The sequence below is a fragment of the Motacilla alba genome, chromosome 18 (genome assembly GCF_015832195.1).
Source record: "Motacilla alba alba isolate MOTALB_02 chromosome 18, Motacilla_alba_V1.0_pri, whole genome shotgun sequence".
NCBI classification, from domain to species: Eukaryota; Metazoa; Chordata; class Aves; order Passeriformes; family Motacillidae; genus Motacilla; species Motacilla alba.
The window spans coordinates 3,100,442-3,122,069 of NC_052033.1; the positions used below are offsets into that span (position 1 = coordinate 3,100,442).

General features: G+C 45.9%; 2 protein-coding genes across 6 annotated transcripts in view; one reads left to right on the top strand and one right to left on the bottom strand.

Annotated features, from left to right (window-relative positions):
- Window positions 1-12,276, top strand: HEXD (hexosaminidase D). 2 transcript variants are annotated; one of them, XM_038156766.1, is made up of 12 exons: window positions 1-217; window positions 873-982; window positions 1,068-1,155; window positions 1,833-1,997; window positions 3,030-3,213; window positions 4,460-4,531; window positions 5,550-5,745; window positions 6,416-6,498; window positions 7,301-7,379; window positions 7,456-7,557; window positions 8,034-8,123; window positions 8,984-12,276. In XM_038156766.1, the coding sequence occupies exons 1-12, from the start codon at window positions 152-154 to the stop codon at window positions 9,150-9,152; spliced, it is 1,404 nt and encodes a 467-aa protein (XP_038012694.1). In that variant the 5' UTR covers window positions 1-151; the 3' UTR covers window positions 9,153-12,276. The 2 variants fall into 2 exon arrangements, with proteins under 2 accessions (XP_038012694.1, XP_038012695.1); XM_038156767.1 differs by lacking the exon at window positions 8,034-8,123.
- LOC119709265 (cytochrome b-245 chaperone 1) overlaps window positions 12,273-21,628 on the bottom strand; it is an 11,484-nt gene continuing 2,128 nt past the window's right edge. For all 4 annotated transcript variants that reach the window (XM_038156772.1, XM_038156774.1, XM_038156773.1 and 1 more), the window contains exons 2-7: window positions 21,263-21,393; window positions 20,130-20,171; window positions 18,798-18,871; window positions 17,764-17,860; window positions 15,576-15,720; window positions 12,273-14,600 (exon numbers count right to left, since the gene is read on the bottom strand). In XM_038156772.1, the coding sequence (XP_038012700.1) occupies window positions 14,471-14,600; window positions 15,576-15,720; window positions 17,764-17,860; window positions 18,798-18,871; window positions 20,130-20,171; window positions 21,263-21,347 (573 nt within the window). In that variant the 5' untranslated portion in view covers window positions 21,348-21,393 and the 3' untranslated portion in view covers window positions 12,273-14,470. The remainder of the gene's footprint in view (window positions 14,601-15,575; window positions 15,721-17,763; window positions 17,861-18,797; window positions 18,872-20,129; window positions 20,172-21,262; window positions 21,394-21,628) is intronic.

Below are 21,628 nucleotides of genomic sequence, written 5' to 3' on the forward strand. Positions count from 1 at the left end.
GGGGGACAAAGGGACAGCGGGACAACGGCACACCGGGACAGCAGGGCGCGGGCGGGCAGCGCCGGGACAGCGGGGCAGGGGCAGCGGGGTGCGGCCGGGCGGGGTGTGCAGGGACGCCGTGGCGACAGGCCAAAGCAATCGAGGCCAGAGCATGTGGCGGCGCCTGGTGCACCTGGACCTGAAGGGCGCCGCGCCGCGCCCGCAGTACCTGGAGCAGGTGAGGGGTGAACGTGAGGGAGGTGAGGGGTGAGTCTGAGGGAGGTGAGGGGTGTGCCTGGGCGGGTGAGGGATGAACCTGAGGGAAGTGAGGGGTGTGCCTGGGCGGGTGAAGGGTGAACCTGAGGGAAGTGAGGGGTGTGCCTGGGGCAGGTGAGGGGTGAACCTGAGGGATGTGAGGGATGAACCTGAGGGAGGTGAGGGATGTGCCTGGGGCGGGTGAAGGGTGAAGCTGAGGGAAGTGAGGGATGAACCTGAGGGAGGTGAGGGATGTGCCTGGAGCAGGTGAGGGATGTATCTGGCACAATTAAGGGATGTATTGGGCTCAGGCGAGGGGTGAACCTGGTGTACTGAGGGATGTATCTGGAGCAGGTGAGGGAGGAACCTGGTGTAGGTGAGGGATGTATCTGGCACAATTAAGGGATATATTGGGCTCAGGTGAGGGGTGCACCTGGTATGGGTGAAGGATGTCCCTGGCACAAGTGAAAGATGTATTGGGCTCAGGTGAGGGATGTACTGGGCTCAGGTGAGGGAGGTACCTGGTATGGGTGAAGGATTTATTGGGCTCAGGTGAGGGATGCACCTGCTGCAGGGGCACAGGGTGGTGGCACTGCTCACAGCCCAGCTGCATCCCCAGTGTCCCTTCCCTCCCTCAGCTGCTGCCGCTGCTCCGCACCCTGGGTGCCACCGGGCTGCTGCTGGAATATGAGGACACCTTCCCGTACACGGGGCCCCTGGAGGTGCTGCAGGCCCCCCACGCCTACAGGTAGCTGTGGGTGCCCCGCAGGCAGCTCTGGGTGCCTGCAGGCTCTGCCCAGCGGGCACTGACGGGGCGGGTCGCTCTCCCGCAGCCCCGAGGAGCTGCAGGCGCTGCTGAGCTGGGCACGGGCACAGGACCTGGACGTGGTGCCGCTGGTGCAGAGCTTCGGGCACATGGAGGTGAGCTGGGCATGCTGGGTGAGAGGGGGAGTGCTGAGCCAGCAGTGCCCAGGGGGACAGCAAGGCTGGGGGGGGGGTCTCAGCGTGCAATAGGAAGAGCATTGGCAGCTGGGCAGGGAGTGATCCTGCCCCTCTGCCCAGCCCTGGTGACATCTGGAGCACTGTGCCCAGTTCTGGGCAGAAGCCATGGCCAGGAAGTGCCACTGGGATGTGAGGAAAAACTACTTCCCTGTGCAGTGACCGGGCCCTGAGCAGGTTGTCCAGAGAGGGTGTGGAGTCTCCCTCACTGGGGATATTCCAGAGCCCTCTGGACACAAGCCTGGCCCTGCTGGAGCAGGGAGGTGGGACCAGATGAGCCACTGTGCTCCCTTCCAGCTTGATCCATTCTGGGATTCTCTGCTGGAACTTTGCAATCCAAGTCCCAGTGCTGTGGTTATCCAGCTCTGCCAGCTGCAGGATTTGACATCGGGGTCACACTGCAGTGACCTCCCCGTTTCCTTCGCCCACCCTGTGAGGAACTTCGTGGTCAGAGACCCCCCCAGCAGCGTGGAGCAGCAGCTGTGCCCCCAGCCTGTCCCTGGGTTTAGCAGGACACCTGCCCTCAGAGCCTCGGGGACAGGAGGACGCTGCTGTCCCCGGGTGTGGTGGCTGTCCCCGAGCTCCCCTTTCCCTTGCAGTTTGTGCTGAAGCACAGGGAGTTTGCCCATCTGCGGGAGGTGAAGGAGCTGCCCAACGCCCTGAACCCGCACAAGGAGGAGTCACTGGCGCTGGTCAAAGCCATGATTGACCAGGTGATGGCCCTGCACGAGAACCTGCAGTGGTTTCACATCGGATGTGATGAGGTGGGACTTCTCCTGAGCTGGGAATGTTTCTTTTGAGGAATCATAGCAAGGGCTGAACCTCCTGCATTTCAGTGGTGCCCAGGCCTTGTTTGGGTGGGATTTTGGGGACAGAAAACACCACTCGAGCCAGTGTAGAAAAGTCCTTTTGCCAATAAATTATTCCAGTAGCAGAGGTTGTCATTTCCATAGATATGGGTGTAACATCAAAGTATTGAAAGCAGCTTCTTAAAGCTGAGTTTGGGTTTAGTTCAAGTGAGTGTTTGTAATGAGATATCAATTAGAGCTGTTCATTAGGAGTCCTGTAAGTTTGGTGTAAGATATTGGCTCATTGTTCTGGGCAAGTTACTCAAGGTGAACCCTTGTGTGGTTGAAAGTGTTGGGATTTTCACCTTGGTAGTTTGTCTCCTCGAGAAGGAGAAAACTCAAGCTTCTCTTTCCCATAGTTTCTTAAAACCATGCTGATGGCACACACATCCCTGGAGTTCATCATGACCACTTAACTGTACCGATATTAGTTTAGCTTTTTGTATCCTGTTGTGTTGAAACTCCCTTTGTGACAGGGAGCTGTTACAAAGCAAAATACTACTTATGTAGAATAAAAAACAACCTATTCTAAACCAGCAAATTTTAATTCACTCTCTGCATGGGACCAAGTATGCAGGGCCACCTTGGACATGGCCCCAGGCTGCTTCTAGACTCACATTTGGATGATCTTCCCCAAGACAGGAACCTCATTTTATCCACCTCAGGTCCTGATGGATTGCTGGATTTGAAATGTGGTGAGAGCTAGTTCCAAGGACAAACACTCCAAAAGCAAATACAGCATTTAGATATTTTAGTTTCTACAGGAAAATTCCCTCAAGTGATGCATGTAATCATGGCCTGATGGAAATGCTTGCAGTGTTCTCAGCACTGAGAGGTGCTTTGGAACGTGGCCACTCAGTGAGTCACACCTGGGCAAAGGTTTTGAATGCTGTCTACCTCACTTTCTCTATTTCTGTACAAGTCAGGATGATTTGCTTGGTGTTTCAGGTCTTCTACCTTGGCGAAGGAGAGGAGTCAAAGCAGTGGCTGCAGCAGCAAAACAACACTCCAGAGAAGCTCTGCTTATCCCACATCAAAGCAGTTGCCACTTGTTTGGCCTGGTCTTACCCCACGGTGACACCCATCGTGTGGGACGACATGCTCAGGGGGATGAGTGAGGAAACACTGGCAGGTGTGTGACCAGCCACGGGGTGAGGTTTGCACAGATAGAACAGATTGGTTGGCAGCTGAATGTAATGAAAACAACCAATGTGGCAAGAGGTGAGGTGTGGTTTGTTTGACTAGAGAATAGAAGCACTCAGTCCTTGGCTGCCACAGAGGCCCTGGGTGAGTGTGGGCCAGTCTGAACACTTCAGTTTTCCATCACAAAATGCTCACTGTGCAGTGGCTGCCATCAATTCTACTTTCCTTATACATTAAAACAACAACCAACGTTAAAACAAAACAACAACCTGTTAATATCTTTGGTCCAAGTCTAAATCTCTGTGCCTCTCACCACCTTCTGATGTTCATTGCACCTGATCCTGAGTGGTGCAAACTCACACAGAGAAGCTGCAGCCCTGTGAGCATCTTGTGGTTAGGACTTTGATACTGAATTGTGGGGTTGCTCCAAAACCTTGACATCACAAGTCTTGTTTGTGGAAAATATCAAAGCACTGCTAAAATTGGAGTAGCCTGAGCACAAGTGGAGTTCCAGCCTTTTGAGAGCCACCTTATGTGGCTGCTGTAAACAGATTTAGATGGTACCAGGAAGAGCTGTGCAGCTCATCCAACAGTGACTGACCTGTCAAGGCTTTGATAGTGGGAAATCATCCCCAAAAATGCAGGTGGGACCCATGGAGTTTCCAGCAGCAGTACAGCACTCAAAGTGCACTGTACTGCCACAATAACAGAATAAACGAATTAGAATGTGATGGAGTTAAAATACTGAATTTCTGCACAATTTCCTGCAGTTTCTCTAGGGGTCAGTTCCACATGTTTAAAACTAGCTGAGGAGTTGATTATAAAAGGAGTTAAAGCTAAATTTGTATCTTTAGTTGTTGTGCAAGCACAGCCCAGGCACTCTGTCAGTGGAAGGGTAAATGTTACCTTTGAATCTAGCTGAATCTCCTCTTGTGGCTCTGCCCGCGGAATCCAGGCGGCACACAGAGAGATGCGAGGAGCTAAGAATGAGGTGGGCTTGGGGTGAGTGGGGTCTCTGAGAAATTGTCACTGCTCCTCCATGTTAATGGTTTCACCGTGCCTGAGGACAGTGGCCCTGGGCATGTGCCAAACCCTGGCCAGGCTGGAAATGCCCAGGGCCACTTCAGCTGTGACAAGCCTTAGTTGTGGTCACATGCTGCTGCACCAGTAACCTGTGCTCAGTTCTCATTCGAGCAGCTGTTCTCCATCATTTAGAAGAGCTCTGTTCCTTGCAGAGTCCGGGGTCCCACAGCTGGTGCAGCCCATGATCTGGGACTATGGAACGGACATCAACATAGAGGGCAAAGGTTTGTACTTCTCTGCTGAGCTGTGAAGCAAAATAGCCAAAGCAAAATTCTATCTTTAAAACCTACCTTAGTTGGACACCAAAGCATTCTGGTCTTGTTGAATTGTTTTTTATTGCTTTCATAGCATACAGACAGCCCTTGTTTGATTTCATATCATAATTGCTGTTACTTATTTTCTTTTTCTAGTTATGTTTCCCCTACGAATGACTTGCATTGTAGGCTGCTTCATTCTTTTCAGCAGAGCTTTGGAATCACTGATAGGAGATTCAGAGGTTTTCCACAAGCACGGTTACATTAATTCTCCTTGCATGAACACCAGTAGCATCACATAATTCTATCATTAAAACCTACCTTAGCTGGACATCAAAACATTCTGGTCTTGTTGAATTGTTTTTTGTTGCTTTCATAGCATACAGACAGCCCTTGTTTGATTTCATATCATAATTGCTATTACTTATTTTCTTTTTCTAGTTATGTTTCCCCTACGAATGACTTGCATTGTAGGCTGCTTCATTCTTTTCACAGAGCTTTGGAATCACTGATAGGAGATTCAGAGGATTTCCACAAGCACGGTTACATTAATTCTCCTTGCATGAACACCAGTAGCATCACATAACTCTGTATTGAACAGCTCTGCAAAAGAAGCTTCAGAGCTTCATACATCTATAGAATTCAGAGGGAAGCTCCTAAAGGCTCCTGTCAGGCATCTAACATTCATGCAAACATTCCTTTGTTGCTGTCAGATGTTGTGCATGCTTGTTACAGCCTCACAGCTTAGCATGGTAGCAATACAAGGGAGTGGAGTACAGTAACTGACACATGAAAATAGGAGGACAGCCACTCAAAAGGCTGCTCAGAGAGGGTGTCAGATCTCCATCCTTGCTGATGCTCCAAGCCTGAAAAGGCTCAGCAGCGTGTCACAGACCTGGAGCTGTGTTCCCCTTCACTGCAGCCTTGCAGTCGGGGCTGGAACTGGAGAAGGCTCATCCTGTGCGTGTCCCTTTGTGTGTCCCTGCAGTGCAGCTCATCGAGAAGTACCGCAGGTGTGGCTTCTCCAAGGTGTGGCTTGCAAGTGCCTTCAAGGGAGCCACAGGAATTAATCAGTCTCTCACCCTGATTGGGCACCACCTCAGGAACCAGCTGGAGTGGCTGCAGGTGGCCAGGAGGAGCCCCGCTGATGTCCTCGAAGGTATCGCGCTGACCGGCTGGCAGAGGTGAGGAGCAGCCCTTGTGTGCTTCCAAGGGTCACAGCTGAGCAAACTTCCACCCTAAAGCTCCCTAAGAGCTACAGGGAAGCTGTGGGTTTAGAAGGGAACATTGCCACCCTGCAGTTCTCCCTGCTGTTACTGCTGGGTCTCACCCCCAGACTGTGAAGAGTGGATTTCAGAGTTGCAGGTAGCTGTAGAGCTCTAACCAGCAGGAACAATGGCTCTGGGGACACCACCAGCAGCAGATTGGGTTGGAAGGCTTGAATGGGTTTTGTTCCACCTTGAACTGCTCATAGCCACTGTAGTTCATGCATGGTGTGTCTATCTGAATGTCTGATGGGAACTCAAAAACTGTGAAATCACATAAGAGATGAGAACTTGTTAAAGTTATGAAGGAATAAAACATTTTTATGCAGTCTGGAGGTCGTAGGGAATACCAGAGAGCTGATGTCCAATTTCTGACCCTAATTTGCCTTGAGAAGAGAACTTGGTTTTCATCTGTTCTTCCTGGTAAAACAGGAATACTTCACATTTCAGAGATAAGTGATGTCTTCTCTGAGACAGCAACTGATTTCTAAAGCTCTTTGAATTGTAGTGATTGAAATATTAAAACCTCCCATTTGTTTAGTCTGCTCTAACAGTAAAATGTGTAACCAATGGATGTTTTCTTGCCTAGGTATGATCACTTTGCTGTTTTGTGCGAGCTTCTCCCTGTGGCAATTCCCTCCCTGGCCGTGTGTCTGCAGACAATAAAGAATGGTACAATGACAACTTCATTCTCTCTCAGATCATGCCTAGCACAGGAGTGAAGTGACCTTGCCTGAGATTAGCACAGGCTTGTTATATTTTGAGGTGGTTTGCTGAATTATGAACAATAAATTACAATTTGCAGTATGGGAGCAGAGAAGCCTCTTGGCCTAAATATTTAAAACCAGCCATTGTATCCTCTTCATTTATTGTGATCTAACACACAAATGGTCAAAAACTTCATGCTTATATTAGAAAATTAATTTAAGATGTGAAATTGCTTTTCAAACTTACTTAAAACAATATTGATATATAAATGAGCCTAATTTAGTTTAGATTTAGAACGTGCTCATGTGTAAAAGTTGTTTTAACTAATTGATTTTCTTAAAATGGATCTAAGGAGGACACTGTCTGGTAAAATACCTCCTGTAGTTTCTGCTTTCTTTACAGCAGATGCCAACAATATTTTTCTTATTTTCAAAATAAACCCCCACAATGAACTGATTTTTAATTGAGGCACTAGAAATATTGCACTTGAATATTAACTAGCACCTTGAATAGAAAGTTCAGAGCTAGGAAGTGCTCACCTTGCTCAAGACAACTGTGTGAAAGACACTGAGCTCCTCCTCCCACCCACAAATGTTTTTCCTTCAAAAGAAGGAAAGATTTTCATTCATATTTCCATTTCACCTTTTAAAAAATTCTTCCCCAAAGGGGAACTCCTAAGCCAAGGCAGAATACTCCAGAAAACCCCTCTTGTATGAACATTTTGGTTCCTTAGGCTCCTTTACTCATTTCCACTGTCTTCTGCCAGGTGGCTTTTCTGAAAAGATTAGAGAAAACGTGGAAAACATCCTGGGAATGCCTAACCTGGAAATTGATACTTTCATGAGGTAACATCCAGCTGCAGAATTCAGCTGCTTCTCCTTGTGTGGTGAGTTCAGAAACTAACAGATCCTCTTTGGACAGCCCAAGTCTGGGGACCTTTCCTGGGAGCAATATCCTCACTCTTGTGACACAAATTAGTTTCCACCTCAAGTCCTCAGTGGATGACCTTCTGGAAAGGAACAGGTAAGGAGGTTTCTGTTGATTCTCTGCCTGGCTGCAGCAGTGTTGGAGCTGTATCATCTCAAAGTGAAAAGTGATTTAAATATCAAGCTCTGCATTTCAGGTGTCACTGACACCTCAGCAGAACATAATATTTATCAAAATTTAAAATATTTTAGTGAAGTTCCTAAATACTGTATGCTGCCTTATTTGAAGCATATAGCTTTTTCCTTAATTACATTTTACTGCTATTTAAAGTTAAAATGAAAATTTTGAATGGTGTAGTTAATAAAGAAAGGAGCTTGAAATAAAACTTATACTGCAGCAGATGATCAGGTTCTGCCAGGAGCACTTTCACAAGCTAATTCCAAAGATCTATAGACTGAAATAAACTCACCCCTTGAGCATCATCTCTGCAGAGCTCAGCTAAAGCCTCCCTGGCAGTGGCAAACAGATGCTGCTGCTGTTCCACCACTGCTCCCACCACCATCCATTTTCAGGTATGCCACAGGCTGGTTCACCCTCTACCACAGGAAAAGGAAGATTATTCATCCTATCATAGTGCACCACTTCCAGCCAGATGCAGTCAGGTAACAGCACTTGTTTTGCACTGCAGGGGAAATAAAGTCTGATGTATTTTGGGCACTCAGGTACAGAGAGCTGTGAGCCTTACCTCTTCTATAATTATCTCAGAAACATCAGTGGGAATCAGACAAAGTATCCATAACATGTTTTTATACAACATGTTTGGGTTGGAACTAGATGATCTTCACAGTTCCCTTCCAACACAAACCATTCTGATTCTAATTTCATCTTTGCCTTCTGTTGAATGAATTCTTTGAGAACAAGTACAGAATTGGTCTCCAAAAGCCTGTCCCTTGTTACTCCTCTCCAGCCCTGCTGCACCTTAAGCAGTGGCCTTGGTGCAGGAGCTCACCCTGGGCCAGATTGCAGGCAGGGCTTGGAATAAAGCCAGGCCCTTCCCCTGCTCCCTGTCACCATGGGCTTTTCAGAACTTGTCCCAGACATTCTGCCAATTCATGCTAAAAGGCTCATTTAGACTTTTTTCTTTTTTTTTTCTGTGCTAAGGTGAATATCCAACCTCATCTACTCTTTCTGATAAAACCCAGAATTAAATTCCCAACAAGTCTCACAGTGGGTTTCAGTTACACTTCAAATGTGCACAGTGGTTTTTTGAGCTCACTTTTTGGTACTTTAAAAGCCTTGGCACGAGGAAAGTGCCAAGATTAATGGAACTTAAACAGAAACAGCATCAAGCTTTTGCCATCTGAACAAAATCAAGTCCTTTGGGCTCTTGTGATAGAAGCTTCTTTTCCTGTAAGGTGGTTTTAAGGACAGTGCTCCCTTCCAAAGGCCAGCAAGCCATCCCTCCCCCGAGGCAGAGCTCTCCTGCAAATGCCATTGTTTCTTCCTTCTCACTTCTGCTCAGGCTCTTCTCCAAGTGGAATGCCGTGGTGCAAGACCTGCAAGTAGCCATGGAGCCAGTTTTCCACAGGTGTGCTATAGAGGAGTGGATGGAGGAGAATGTCCACCCCAGCCTACAGAAGCTGCAGGAAGTGCTGGATGATTTGGATGAAGCAATAAGAGCACAAAATTAGGGGCATTTCAATTAGTCTGACTCATTCCCTGGGAAAACGTGGCTAGTGAAAATCAGCAACTAGCCCTTGAGCTGGAGTTTGTCATCTTGAGAGTAGAAGCATGAACTGTGGTTAAACAAAAGTGACCTGAAGGCATGAAGGAATTTATTAGCATAAAACACTTCAACTCAATTTTCTTGTCTTAACACATGCTGAGCCTTAATTCACCTGCCTGGCAGGTGTTAATGCAGGTTTGCTGCCCTTGCATAACAGAGTGCAGGAGTGAGTCACAGCTCACTGTCCAAGGCAGGAGAAAAAGCCACTTCCTTCCAAATCCAGGATTTGTAGCAACAGACTCTTACATAACAGTGACCTGGGAAAGCTCTACCCTAATATTTAGGATACTTTAAAAATGTTTGGGTCGTTCTGTTCTGTTCCGTAACTCCTTCACCTGTCAGCTGTGCTCCGAGTTGTGTCCTGCCGTTCATTCAAGAGGAATCAGGAGCGAGAGGGAGCTCCTGAGGCACTGACAGCTGGCCTTGGGGGGAAAATGCCTTAAACACATTGGGCTGCTTCACTTTGTGCCAGAGCAGCAAAGCTCAGCCCCGTCCCCACAGCAAAGCACCACCCCGCTCACTGAGGCACCTGTTTGGCTGTGTGAAACCTCAGACTGCAACCTGCACTGCCCAGCTTTGTCCCAATTTGAGCCATGACTAAAGCTACTACATACAAGGAAAACCCTGGTTTGTTCTGCTTTAATGTCAAACTTGTCATAATGTATAGAAATATATTTTGGGGACTTTTGGTGATTATCCCAAATCTCCGCTCAATGGAGATAATTCAAAAGTATGGTTGTTAAGTATGTTACTTCACCATGAATATTCCAAATACTTATTTCTGTGCTTCATTTATGCCTTTCTTGAAATTTTTTGGGGAGCACTGGTATTGAAATTTTCTTGGAACAAATCTTAACATACAGAAAGTAAAACTACACCATAAGACAAGCTTCAGGTGACTCAGTGAGAGCCTCAGTAACCAGGTCCACATGCAGATCTTTATCTAAAAAGAACCAATTGCTATGTTTGCCTGTCACACAGCTTGAACTAAACAAGATCTTAATTTATTTTTACTTGAATAAAACCTTTCATACTCAAAGTGTTTGTAGAGGGTGTTGCCTTTTGTGTGTGTAGCATTTTGGTTTGGTTTAAAAGAGGGAAAATAGAAATATTCATCAACAGAGAGTTGGATCTCACAGCTTATATGGAAATAAAAGCTGAACTGCTGCAGGAGTGTCAGCAGGGGCACTTCTAAGCAGGTATTTGGGCTTCTTCTCTTCTGTCCTCCCCCTCGTGAACTCCTTCAGTAGATCTGTTCCCAATAATAATTTAGACAGCCATTCATATTTTAATAATTTTAATTAAAAACAATACAAAATACTACAGCGACGCAAAACAAGTTATCAAAGTTGATTTTATCAATGAACATTTTTTTTAAAAAAAGACAACACAACAAGGCCTTGCTGAAATTCTACTTGCAATTTTAAAGTAAAAAAAAAAAAAGGCAATTTCTAGACATTTTCCAGAAGTGTTTTTGCCTCCCAGCCATCTATGACAGTGTCAGCACTAGCACTCTTTATTGATTACGTGAGGCAGCTGAGGTTCTGGCATCTGTGTAACTCCATCAATACAGCTCGAGAGTCAGATCTCAACTATAAATATTTGGATTTTCTTTGAGACTTGCACAATTGATGCCAGGTCTGGGCTATTTCATTGCGGAGTACTGGAATATGAGGTTACACCAAGGTTACTCAAAGCAGTGCTCTCCCTCTGCACAGCTGCACTCTGGCTTTTGCCAGTCCCAATCCCAGCACAGCCACACAAGGAACTGCCCCTGTGCTGCCCAGGCACGAGCCACAGCACCTGCTAAGTGCCACTTACAGGGAGGGACGTGACAAAAGGGCTTGGTTTAGGGCTCAGGCTGTTAGAGCTCATCTAAGATCTGCTGTGCAGCTTCTTATCATTGATAAGAATTCTATCATTGCTAGCTCATGCAAACTACAGCTGTCCAGGCACAAGTCTCTAGATAGCCTGAGAGGCAGAAGTTAAGGAGTACATCTCCAAGAGTGTCCTAGGAGTACCTGATTTCCTGACCAAAACGAGCCTTTCACATCATTCCTTTGAGTCCAAGTCACTTCACAGCAGGCACGTGTAAGGCTCTGTTTACTGGGCTTTGACTTTGCTGGCCCAAGAGAAGGGAGGAAAACCATGCAGGAAAGCCTTCAGCAGAACGGTGACAAGTGGCAGAAAAGGAGGATGAGAGAGGACTCATCCAGAGAGGGAAGAGTGGACCCTGTCCTGAGCTGCACCCGCCTTCCAGAGTTCTTCAAGCTGATCCCATTGCTGAGGAGTGCACAGACATTCCACAACCAAATCCGTGAGAACAGCACTTGCAAGTGCATTGCACGTGCACAGTTACTGCTCTGCATCTGGCCACGTCTTCCAGCTAAAAATGATCAAGTTCTAGAGGGCAGGAAGCTCCACATGTGGATCAACCCCATCAGCCTGTGCTGACACTGGGGCAGCATCCCACTGCCAGGCTCAGATGGATCAGTGCCACAGGAAGCTCCTGGGTGGATCAGCCAGCAGTGCCTGACACATCCCCACAGCAGCACCACAGCCTGCCAGAACCCATCCTGCTAGCTCAGACCACTGAACACAGGTCCCCACTGAAACTGGACTTGATACAGTGCCAGCTGCCAAATGCAAGATGGAAATGGCACGAGAGGGTGGCACCAGCTGCTCCAAGGGAAAGGCTGAGGAGTCAAAATATTCCTCCTAGACACACAGTGCATGGCAGCAGCCAGCCCTCTGCTGCCTAACATGGCAGGATAATGAGGAGTGAGGAGGATACTGCAAAGCACCTCTAAAGAGGTGATCACTGACACCAACCCAACACACAGCTTACTGCACAGGATGTATTTCGAGTTACATTGTCCCTTACTATAGGTCATTCCCCTCTCTATATTCTCAATTTCCTTACACTGTTTTAGTCTTTGTCTAAGATGTTGCATAGTCTGTAAGAGTGGACATGACAAACACCATGAATGCACAGCAAGCTGGGTGCACTGCAGCTCAGCACAAGCAGTGCACGGTCACACCAACAGATGTACCTCTCAAAAGCTGGTTTTTAACTGGAGAACTACAGCATGGTTTGTATTTTCCATGGAATGTCAGCTCTCATGGGAATACCAATGAAAGACTGAAGGCAGGTAGTTCTGTCTGGTTTATCCATGGTCCCCTCCACGGGCTCAAAGTGCAATGCACGCCACAATGCCCTCTGAATACCCTTGATACAAAGCAGCAGCTCCCACAGGCTGAGCCCTTGTGCTTACACTGCACCATTACATACTCTAGGACAGTACTTCCTACTGGAAGCCCTTAGAACACTCACTATTCTCATTTTACACTGTGGGGGAAAAAGAGTTCTCCAAATCCCCATCTCATTCTCCTCTCTCTAAAATGAACATCACCCGGGGTATGCATCACAGTGGATTTAAATGAGGAACTCCACATAAAGTGTTACACCCTGCAATATTTTTTAAACAGGTTTGATGATTATGCTTAGCCTACGGCTGTGCTGCAGAATAAAGGCTAAAGGCTCAATTTAGCTAATTGCCTGCAACACAGCAGCTTCCCAGTTCCAGTGGTGTGGGGTAGGCACCAAAAGCCCCTTGATTACCCAATAACTCACAGGATTTTCAGGAAGGTGTATTGGCAGAGCTCTGTACTGATACCTGATGTGATTACAAGTTTTTTATCTTATTTAAGGGAAACAGACCTAGTGCTGCAGGCAAGCTACATCAACAGCCATCAACCCTGCTGCAGTGTGAGTACCTTCCACTGACAGCACCAGCACCGGCCTCGGCCTCTGCTCACATCCTGGGGCTGAACAGCTGGAAGGGAAATCTTTGAAGAGCAGGTGCTCAGCTTCACACCAAACTGAACACACAACAGGACGTGCCTTCTACCAAAAACTCTTCAGAGCCTTCTCTCTGTAGAGGTAGAGTGATTGGAGACAGGAACACAGGCTCTTTCAAATTCTGAAGAAATTGCTGCCAGGAGACATTTGCTGCTGGCCAACCGTGAAAGCAGACAACACAGTTCCCCGTACCCTGCTACATCTCCTAGATGCAACTGTGGACATATTTTCTAAATCAGCTCTAAAGACCATAAGATTCCTAAATAAAACCTCGTGAACTTCAGTACAAGCAGCTGTAGCATGCTAAAGGAGCTTGCAGCTTTTTACAATTTTTTCTTGTACTGACATGTTAATGTAAGCATGATGGAGTTCTGGTTCTAGAGAGAATATGTTCACTAACAGAGGTAGCTTTTACTTCAGAAATACCTTGAAAAAAAATTATTTTAACTATCTGTGAAACCATTGGTCAGAACAGAGGACACCACACACCTGGAGTAAAACACAGGTACAAGTCAGACATTTAGTCTATGCTACCTACCTTAAAAAAAGTTATTATTTAGCACTTGGGTATCATTTCAAGTGAGGAAATACTCAACAACTCTAAGCTGCCACCTTGTTTGACATCAGTCTTTTCCCTACCTAAAGTTACACATGTCCCTGCTTCCTTTCTAAATACACAGTTTAAATAGTAAACATTGAGGTCTAGAAAAACATTGCTCTGTCCTGCCCAGAAGTTAAGCAGAACAGGATTAAGGTAGAGCATCCCAAAGAGGTTCCATCACGATCATTCTTCCTTTGCTATTTATGGCTCCTTGGTGAGTCTGAGATAAGTTAAGACACCGTTACAAGTTGATCAACCTGATGTTTAAAATTCCAAGAGAGGCACTCAGACTTTAATTTCCACAGATATCCAATGGCAAGTCAGTAGTAGAGAACATAAAAGTGCCACTACTCTGCATCTCCTAATTGCATATATTAAAGGGGAAACCTCAAAGCGTTGTGTTATGAGTTACAAATTCAACTCTTCTACATTGCATATACTGTACCTGCAGCAAATGTTTGCAGTAAGCAGAAGTTCACATCTGTATCTTCATTAATGGAAAAGCAATTATTTCAAACCAATTCATTAATAAATAACTATTCCTAGACAAGTTTGATGAGGTGACCAAAGTTCAAAAGCCAGCAGTGTCCACATGCAGGGTCTTGAAGCAGTTTAGCACTAAACTATGACAGATTCCACCCGTTGAGAAATGCCCAGGTCAAGGTTGTGAGGGATTTCTTTTTCGGAAGAACAATCAGAATATTTTCCAGATGTGTGAAAGCCTCTGCTTGTTTCAGTTCACAATGTATTTAACGATCAATCAGTATTTAACCTGTGGTTCATCTGCATCACTTGCCTCTGTTTCGCTGCTCTGGGAGAAATCCTGTGGAGTCTCTACTCTATCCAGTTCCAGAAAACTCGTAATGAGTTTGGCAACTGCTTCCACATCACTGTGCAAAAGAAGAAACAAGAGTTAGAGGAACTGTAGTGCTGACAAGACAAGCGCAGGCATGTTAATTCCTGAAAATAACTGCCTAGAGGGAAAGTCACATGGGCATAGAGGGTATGGCTGACAGCATGACACACCAAGCCATTCCCTCCACACGAGAACAAATCAGTCCTTTCCCAGTCCCTGCTGCAAGGTTCCTTATGATCAATGCTTAATTTTCTGTTAACCGATACACCAAGTGTTTGCAAAGTAGAATTAGTCCCCTCTGCCACTGCACAGCTCAGGGAGGCAACTCCAGCAGACATGCAGCACTAAAGGGATCTCAGATTTTAAACATGATCCTGACAGATGATGTTAGCCAAATGTCTGCAAATGAAAACATTATGGGGTTTAAAAAGTTAAACTAACACAAGGTCATAACAGCAAGTCTAAAAACTGAGTTTAGTTATAATGAGGCCTTGTGAAGGCTGAGCTAGAACAGAAGATGGACAGAGTTAAAGAATAAAGCAGGGATTTGTTCAAAGGATCTCCTCCATGGATCCACCTTGGGCAGCACAAGAGCCCAGCCAGGGCTGCACCCAAGATGAACCAAAATGGTCACAAAATGCACGAGCGATCTCCCTTGGATCAGTTCTGCTCCATTTGCACCTTGCAGTTCATTGTCCCATTCCAGCTTTAGCCCAGGCACTCCCATCCTGCTTGTTTTTCTCTCTCCAGCCCACGCTGTTTGTGCTCTTGGGCTGAGATTTGGATCATTTGTCCTTGGTCTCCAGCTGGAGAAGGAACTGTTTTGTCTCCCTGCTCTGTGCAGAGAGCTCAGCATCCCCTGATGTGAAGCCCAGACCCACACACTAAAGCAGCAGAGAATCTGAAATATATAAGCTAAACCTGAGGCATCAGTAATAGTTGGCAATTCCTGACCCACACGATTGGCATTCCCACCTTACACATTCTAATTTCACAAGGCCCCACTGACCTCCTGCAGCCCAGCACGGCGCTCTGGGTGAGCGGGTGCGAGAAGCCGGTGACGAAGCGCAGCACAACCAGGTAGCCCTTCCCGAAATAGCGCACGGCCTCCTCCTCCACGTTCACATCGCGGATCTCGCTCAGCACGGCCACCACTGCAGAGATGGGCAAACAGGCAGCTGTCAGCAGGGCTGCAAACCCTCAGCACTGCCACTGGTCACACAGCGACAGGGTGACAGGGAGCCTGCTCTTGGGCACGCCTGCTGTGATCCCTCACTGCCGGGGCAGTGCTGCAGCAGCAAAGTGATGCCTTGGGAAGGCTGAGCTAGAACAGAGACCAGCTGGAGCTAAAGAATAAAGCAGGGATTTATTAAAAGGTTTGAATGGATCCACCTTGGGCAGCACAAGAGCCCAGCCAGGGCTGCATTAAAGATGAACCAAAATGGTCACAAAATGCACAACTGCTCATGGGGTCCCTCACTTTTCTAAGTTCTGCTCCATTTGCACCTTGCAGTTCATTGTCCCATTCCAGCTTTAGCCCAGGCACTCCCATCCTGCTTGTTTTTCTCTCCTCAGCCACGGTGTTTGTGCTCTTGGGCTGAGATTTGGATCATTTGTCCTTGGTGCCCAGCTGGAGCAGGAATTGTTTTGTCTCCCTGCTCTGTGCAGAGAGCTCCCCATCCCCTAACATGAAGCCCAGACCCACACACCAAAGCAGCACAGAATCTGAAAAATAGAAAAGCCAAAACCTGAGGCATCAAAACAGCTGCTGAGCTGCTCAGGCAAAAGAAACATGACTGCAGCACACTGTAGCTGGGACAGGCCCTCAGGAAAAAGATACAGCCAGCCAGGCACTGGGGAGCAACCCAGTATTACTTATGTTTCCCACTTGCTTTAATGGCAGTTTTAACTATTTTTCTGTATGGAGTAGGCAAACAGGTGTTCAGTTTACTGAGACTGAACAAATTCTGAAATATTTAACTGCTCAGAGCACCTGCTGATCTCTGATCATCCTCACATGAATGGCACCCAAACCAGATATTATCATAGAGGAAGAGTTATCCTCTGCTCTCCATTGTAAACATGTACCCTAAAGGAAAACTCAGCAACATTAAACAGCCTTCTCTCCACATCTTTTATCTTCCATCTTCAAAATGAACTCTTTAAAAACCAACTCAGCTTAAGGTCATTCCAAGTTTGGCCACTCTTCTGAGCTCACTGAGAGCTGGTTCTATTTACATCAGCAAGTAGAACAAGAACACTGACACGGAAGAAGATCCTACTTTTGCAAGAGAATAGAGATCCTAGTTTGCAACAGAGCTACCAACTCACCACCCTGACTCCACCAACTCACAGACTCTACTGCAACTTCTGTTAGTCCAAGAGGAAGCCCAAAGGCCATCAGGTCCTGTCGCAGTACGACACGAAATGACGACACGGACACTGCTGCTCTCCAGGTGAACAAAAAAGAGAGACCTTTATTTTCTGACTCTAACATTTATAGTTTTCCAAAAGTGACAGTGGATTGGAGGGTGACAGTGCCACCTCTCCAATGATACTGGACAGACTATGAGTCCATCAATTCTCTCCTCCTCCATGAAAGAATGCAAAACATAAGTTATTTACAGAACTGTGTGTGAGAAAGTTTGTTACAAGAATGCAAACATCAGAAGGCTTAGCAAAGTCTTAAAAAATCAGGGTGACAAGATCCTGCCTTAAACGGAGCCTCCTGCACAGGCTGCTTTAAATGCATATTCTATAGCTGCAGGATGCAACATGCCTGCTTGCATATGGTATCAAACCTTCGCCTGCTCCCCAAAGCAGATGAGATTACAGGAATCTCAACTTCTGGATCCAAAATTGAAGTTTTTCCATCAGTCCCAGCTGCCAAGCAGGCTAGCCAAGAGCAAGGTAAACACATTAACATCCCCAAGGAATGGCTAGGATTATTATGGAAAGCAATGTGTAGGCTTACTTATGTTGGATTAAAATAATTAACAAGATGCATTCAGCACATTGAGAAAAAGCATTTGGGCCCAGAGAGGCAGATTGTTACATCTGCTGCTTGGGAACAAAGCAGATCTGGAAGCAGATGTGACTTAATTTGAGTACAGAACTCCAGAGAAGCTATTAAATGGGCACACATCCATCTCTTGTGCTGCTCACCACATTTTGCACCACAGATGCTGCTTTCTCACCTTGTTCATTGCCTCCTTTTGACAAGGTCAGTATTTTTTTGTAGAGGTTGAAGGTTTTTAGGCAGATTGTTCCCTTGTTCTTATCAAATACGGCTTCCTGTAAAATTGAAAAATAAGAATTAAGATTTTCTTGAAAACACCATCACTAGCTATGCTTCAAAGTGAAATAAAAATAGTTGTATTGGAAAATAATCTTGGTAACAGAAAAATACACAGCTAGCTCAGAGACACTCCTCTATTGCTAGACCATGAAAATCACAATCTTGCTCTTGGTTTTAACAGAAACTTTACCACATCTCTTGAGTGATTTCTAGAGGGGAGTTAAAAGTGGGTTCATTGTCCCTCTTGCCACATTCCCATGTAATAAAAACTTCTGGAATAAATCTTGAACACTAACTTGTAACTAATATAATTTTCATTCTGGTGAATTTGACATCCCAGTGCTGTGCTCCATGGGCCAGGCTTACACAGACCTCAAATATCCCAATGAAAATGGATATTAATGATGTGGGATATTAATAAAATTTCATAATCTTCAATGAAAGAGGATCTTGCTGTCTTTAGTTGAGTTGCTCATCCTAACATAACTCAGGTCAGCAGGGTGACAAGGTGGCTTATTGCTCTCAAATCAACATCCACACAATTCTAAACCAGAGGAAGAAAGATGAGCAGCCAGGAAGCTTAGAGCTCCCTTTATTTAGTGGTTGCTCTGTCATTAGCTTGAAGGTTAAGTTCAAAATCATGTTGTGCAGCTGAATGTCCTGGCCATCCTCCCTCTTTTATATAAGAAAGAACATTTTGGGCCAAGTCTCTCCTTAAAAATACTCATATGTTTAACTTCACATTTTTATGCTTGTGTAATCAAAGAATTATTGTCCTAATTCTAGTCCCAGCACAGCAACCCAGAGGGTTTCCTCAAAACCAAAAGCATAATTTGTCTGTTTGGATTGAGCAAGTGCGTGGGGCTGCTGGAATCAGCATCTGCCAACTGCTTCCTACTCACAGACCCTCATTTCCTGAGCTCAGCATCTTACCTCCCACTGCTCCAGATTCTGGGCTGCCACAAAGAAACACCCAGCCATGTAGAAGAGCTTCCATGCCAAGCTGTCTGGACAAGGCAAAAAATGCACAAATTTAGCTTTTTTTTTTTTTCCCCTTCTCTGGTATTCAAACAATCCTGAAAGCAACATGCTCCCTTTAAAAGCAACAAAAGGAGGAAAGGTTTCTCTGATGGGACATTTTTGCCTTCAGTTGTACTACAAGCTGTTTTACAGCTCTTTCCCAGAATGAAAATACAGAAAGTCTTCACACTTTTCAGAGACTTCATTCATGCTGGGCTTCAAACCACGCAGAATTATAAGCATATGTATTATTGGCAAGGTTGTAACATCACATCTTTCTCTTCTGTACAAGCAAAGGCAGCTTAAAAGGCATTCACAAAGCTGCCAACCTGCTGGCAAACACCAAATATTTGTGCTGCAGAGGACAAGGATAAGGACAATGAAAATTCAATAAAGCAAACATGTTTCCGCATAAAAGGAAGCAGTTGGTCCTCTTGACAAACAAACATTTGCATTTCATGTCCTGAAAATGTTTACATGTCACAGCCTGAATAATTTGCTCACTCAGGCTTTTAACTGAAGGCACAGTAGAACTGTGCTGGGATTTCAGAAAACTTTGTTGCAATGTCTTAAGAAAAACAAGGCTGATTCAGCTGGGGGCTCAAGCAGCTTTCACTGCATTTTTCTCTTTGGATAAAAATCCGTGGGTTCTATTGGTAGCACGTTCCCCCACGCCATTAAGTTTTAATGTTTGATGTTAACAGGACGCAGCACAAGAACCACAGGGCAGCTTCCAGGATAAATCCCATGGATGGAAAGCCAGCTGGCACTTGGTGCAGTCTGCTGTACTGCAGGGGGAGGAAGCAGCAGAAGCTGTCTCATCCCTGAAGGTGCTCGGATGAGTAATCTCTGCTAGTGATGAGCTGACAGTTTCCAGAGAAACACAGAGCTTCCGTCACAGGCAAAGTAATCATTTCATTATGGTGTCAAATAATCATTACACGTCTTCCCAGGAGAGCTGTGAGGACCAGCTAATCACATTTATAAAACACTGAAAGTACAAAATGCCACAGAGTACCAATACCATTATTAAAAATACTTGCAAATGGAAAAGGAGGCTGAGTAAGAAATAGAGCACTAAAGCACAGTAAGCCATAGAGGCAACAGTTATTATTGCTTTTAATATTCACACCACAAATGGGACAGGAACCTTCACTGCCTTTGAAGGGCCAGAGAGAAGCTGCAGCATGAAAAACAGATTAACAGGAAAGAAATAACTCTCCCAAAAAAGTGATAGGCCATTACCTGCACTATAATAAGCAGCAGCCAAACCTATGGAGGCTATTCCTAGGAGGAAAGAGGAGAGAATTAAGACAAATAAGTAGCTCAAAAATCACCTCAAATTCCCTGATGAAAAACATCACTTTTCAAAAACAGGACAAACGTGTTTGCAACATAGATCACTATATGAAAGTCAAGTTGGTTTTTTTCTCTCAGTATTAAAAAAACTTCCACCCTGCAAAGGCATTAAAAGCACAGGGCTGGGGTCAGAAATAAAAATTTTGTGACACAACTGGTAACAGAAGCTCAGAGGGACTCAATCTAACCATGACACCACACTTCCTCTCAGCACAGCACAACTCGGAGTGCTCACACAAACCTTGCAATGGTTATTTTCCCCTTTAAGTGCTCTATGGAGCCCAAAGACAACTTTTGCAGTAAAGGTGTGTCAGAAACTGCCAGCTCCTTTCTCTCAGAGAGGAGGAAGCAGCTGAAGAGTGCCCCACGCCCCAGAGGCTGCTGCAACTGCAGGGATCTTCTCAACAACATCCCTGAAAGCAATGACAGTGAGGTGTTACTGCAGTGGGATCTGCTCAGCTGGAAAGCAGGATATACCAGATTTTCCCCAGAAGCTCTCTCACTACAATCCTAACAAGGTTATTGTTCCTGCATATTCAGTAGTGTTTATAAAGATGCCTTTCAGAACGTCCTGTATGACTTCCCATTTCCTACAGAGCCCTTAGGAGCTCAGGACCAACCAAACACACCATCCAGCCCAGCACGGTCACACTGCAGCTTTCCACTCCTGCAAACTGAGATGTTTCTCAACCTAAAACCCCCTTCAGAAGCTTCACATTTCTACTGCAGCATGGCACATAATAAACCTTCTGTTCTTGATCTTTCAGGACTCCCTTAAAATTCCATCCATGAGCTTCTGAGGTTCTCCAGATGAGACTGAAAGTCTCCCAGTGAAACTGCCACGCTGAGGCCTCAGACTCCTTTAGTGGCCAGGAGAAAGGAAGAGTTCAAAGCACAATCTTTCCTCTCCTGGAATGGAAAATGCCTGGAAGGCAGGCATTTCACTAGGGGCTCTTTCAGGAGTTTATTGTGACCCTCTTCCCCTAAAGCAAGCTCTGAAATGAACGCTGTGGTCTTACCAACACAGAGAGACCAGGAGCGGATGCCAGGTGACCTCTTTAGGTGAAGGTGGGAATTTGTGCGTTTTTCAACCAACATGTACATCTTCAACAGAAACTCCCAACAGCCCAGCTTGACTCATGAAACCTCACTGGACCCAAAAAACAAGAGAAAAAAAAGGGGGGGGGGGGGGGGGGGGGGGGGGGAAGGGGGGGGAAAAAAAAGGGGGGGGAAAAAAAGGTAAGAATTTTAAATCATTGACAATTCCACCAGTTCTCCTTCCTAACGTTTTTAAGGACTTACCAAATCTTAATCTAGACTATAAAAGATACTCCAGGGTAAGAACACAGGCTTTTTGGACAGGAAGAGCAATCTGTACACTGAAA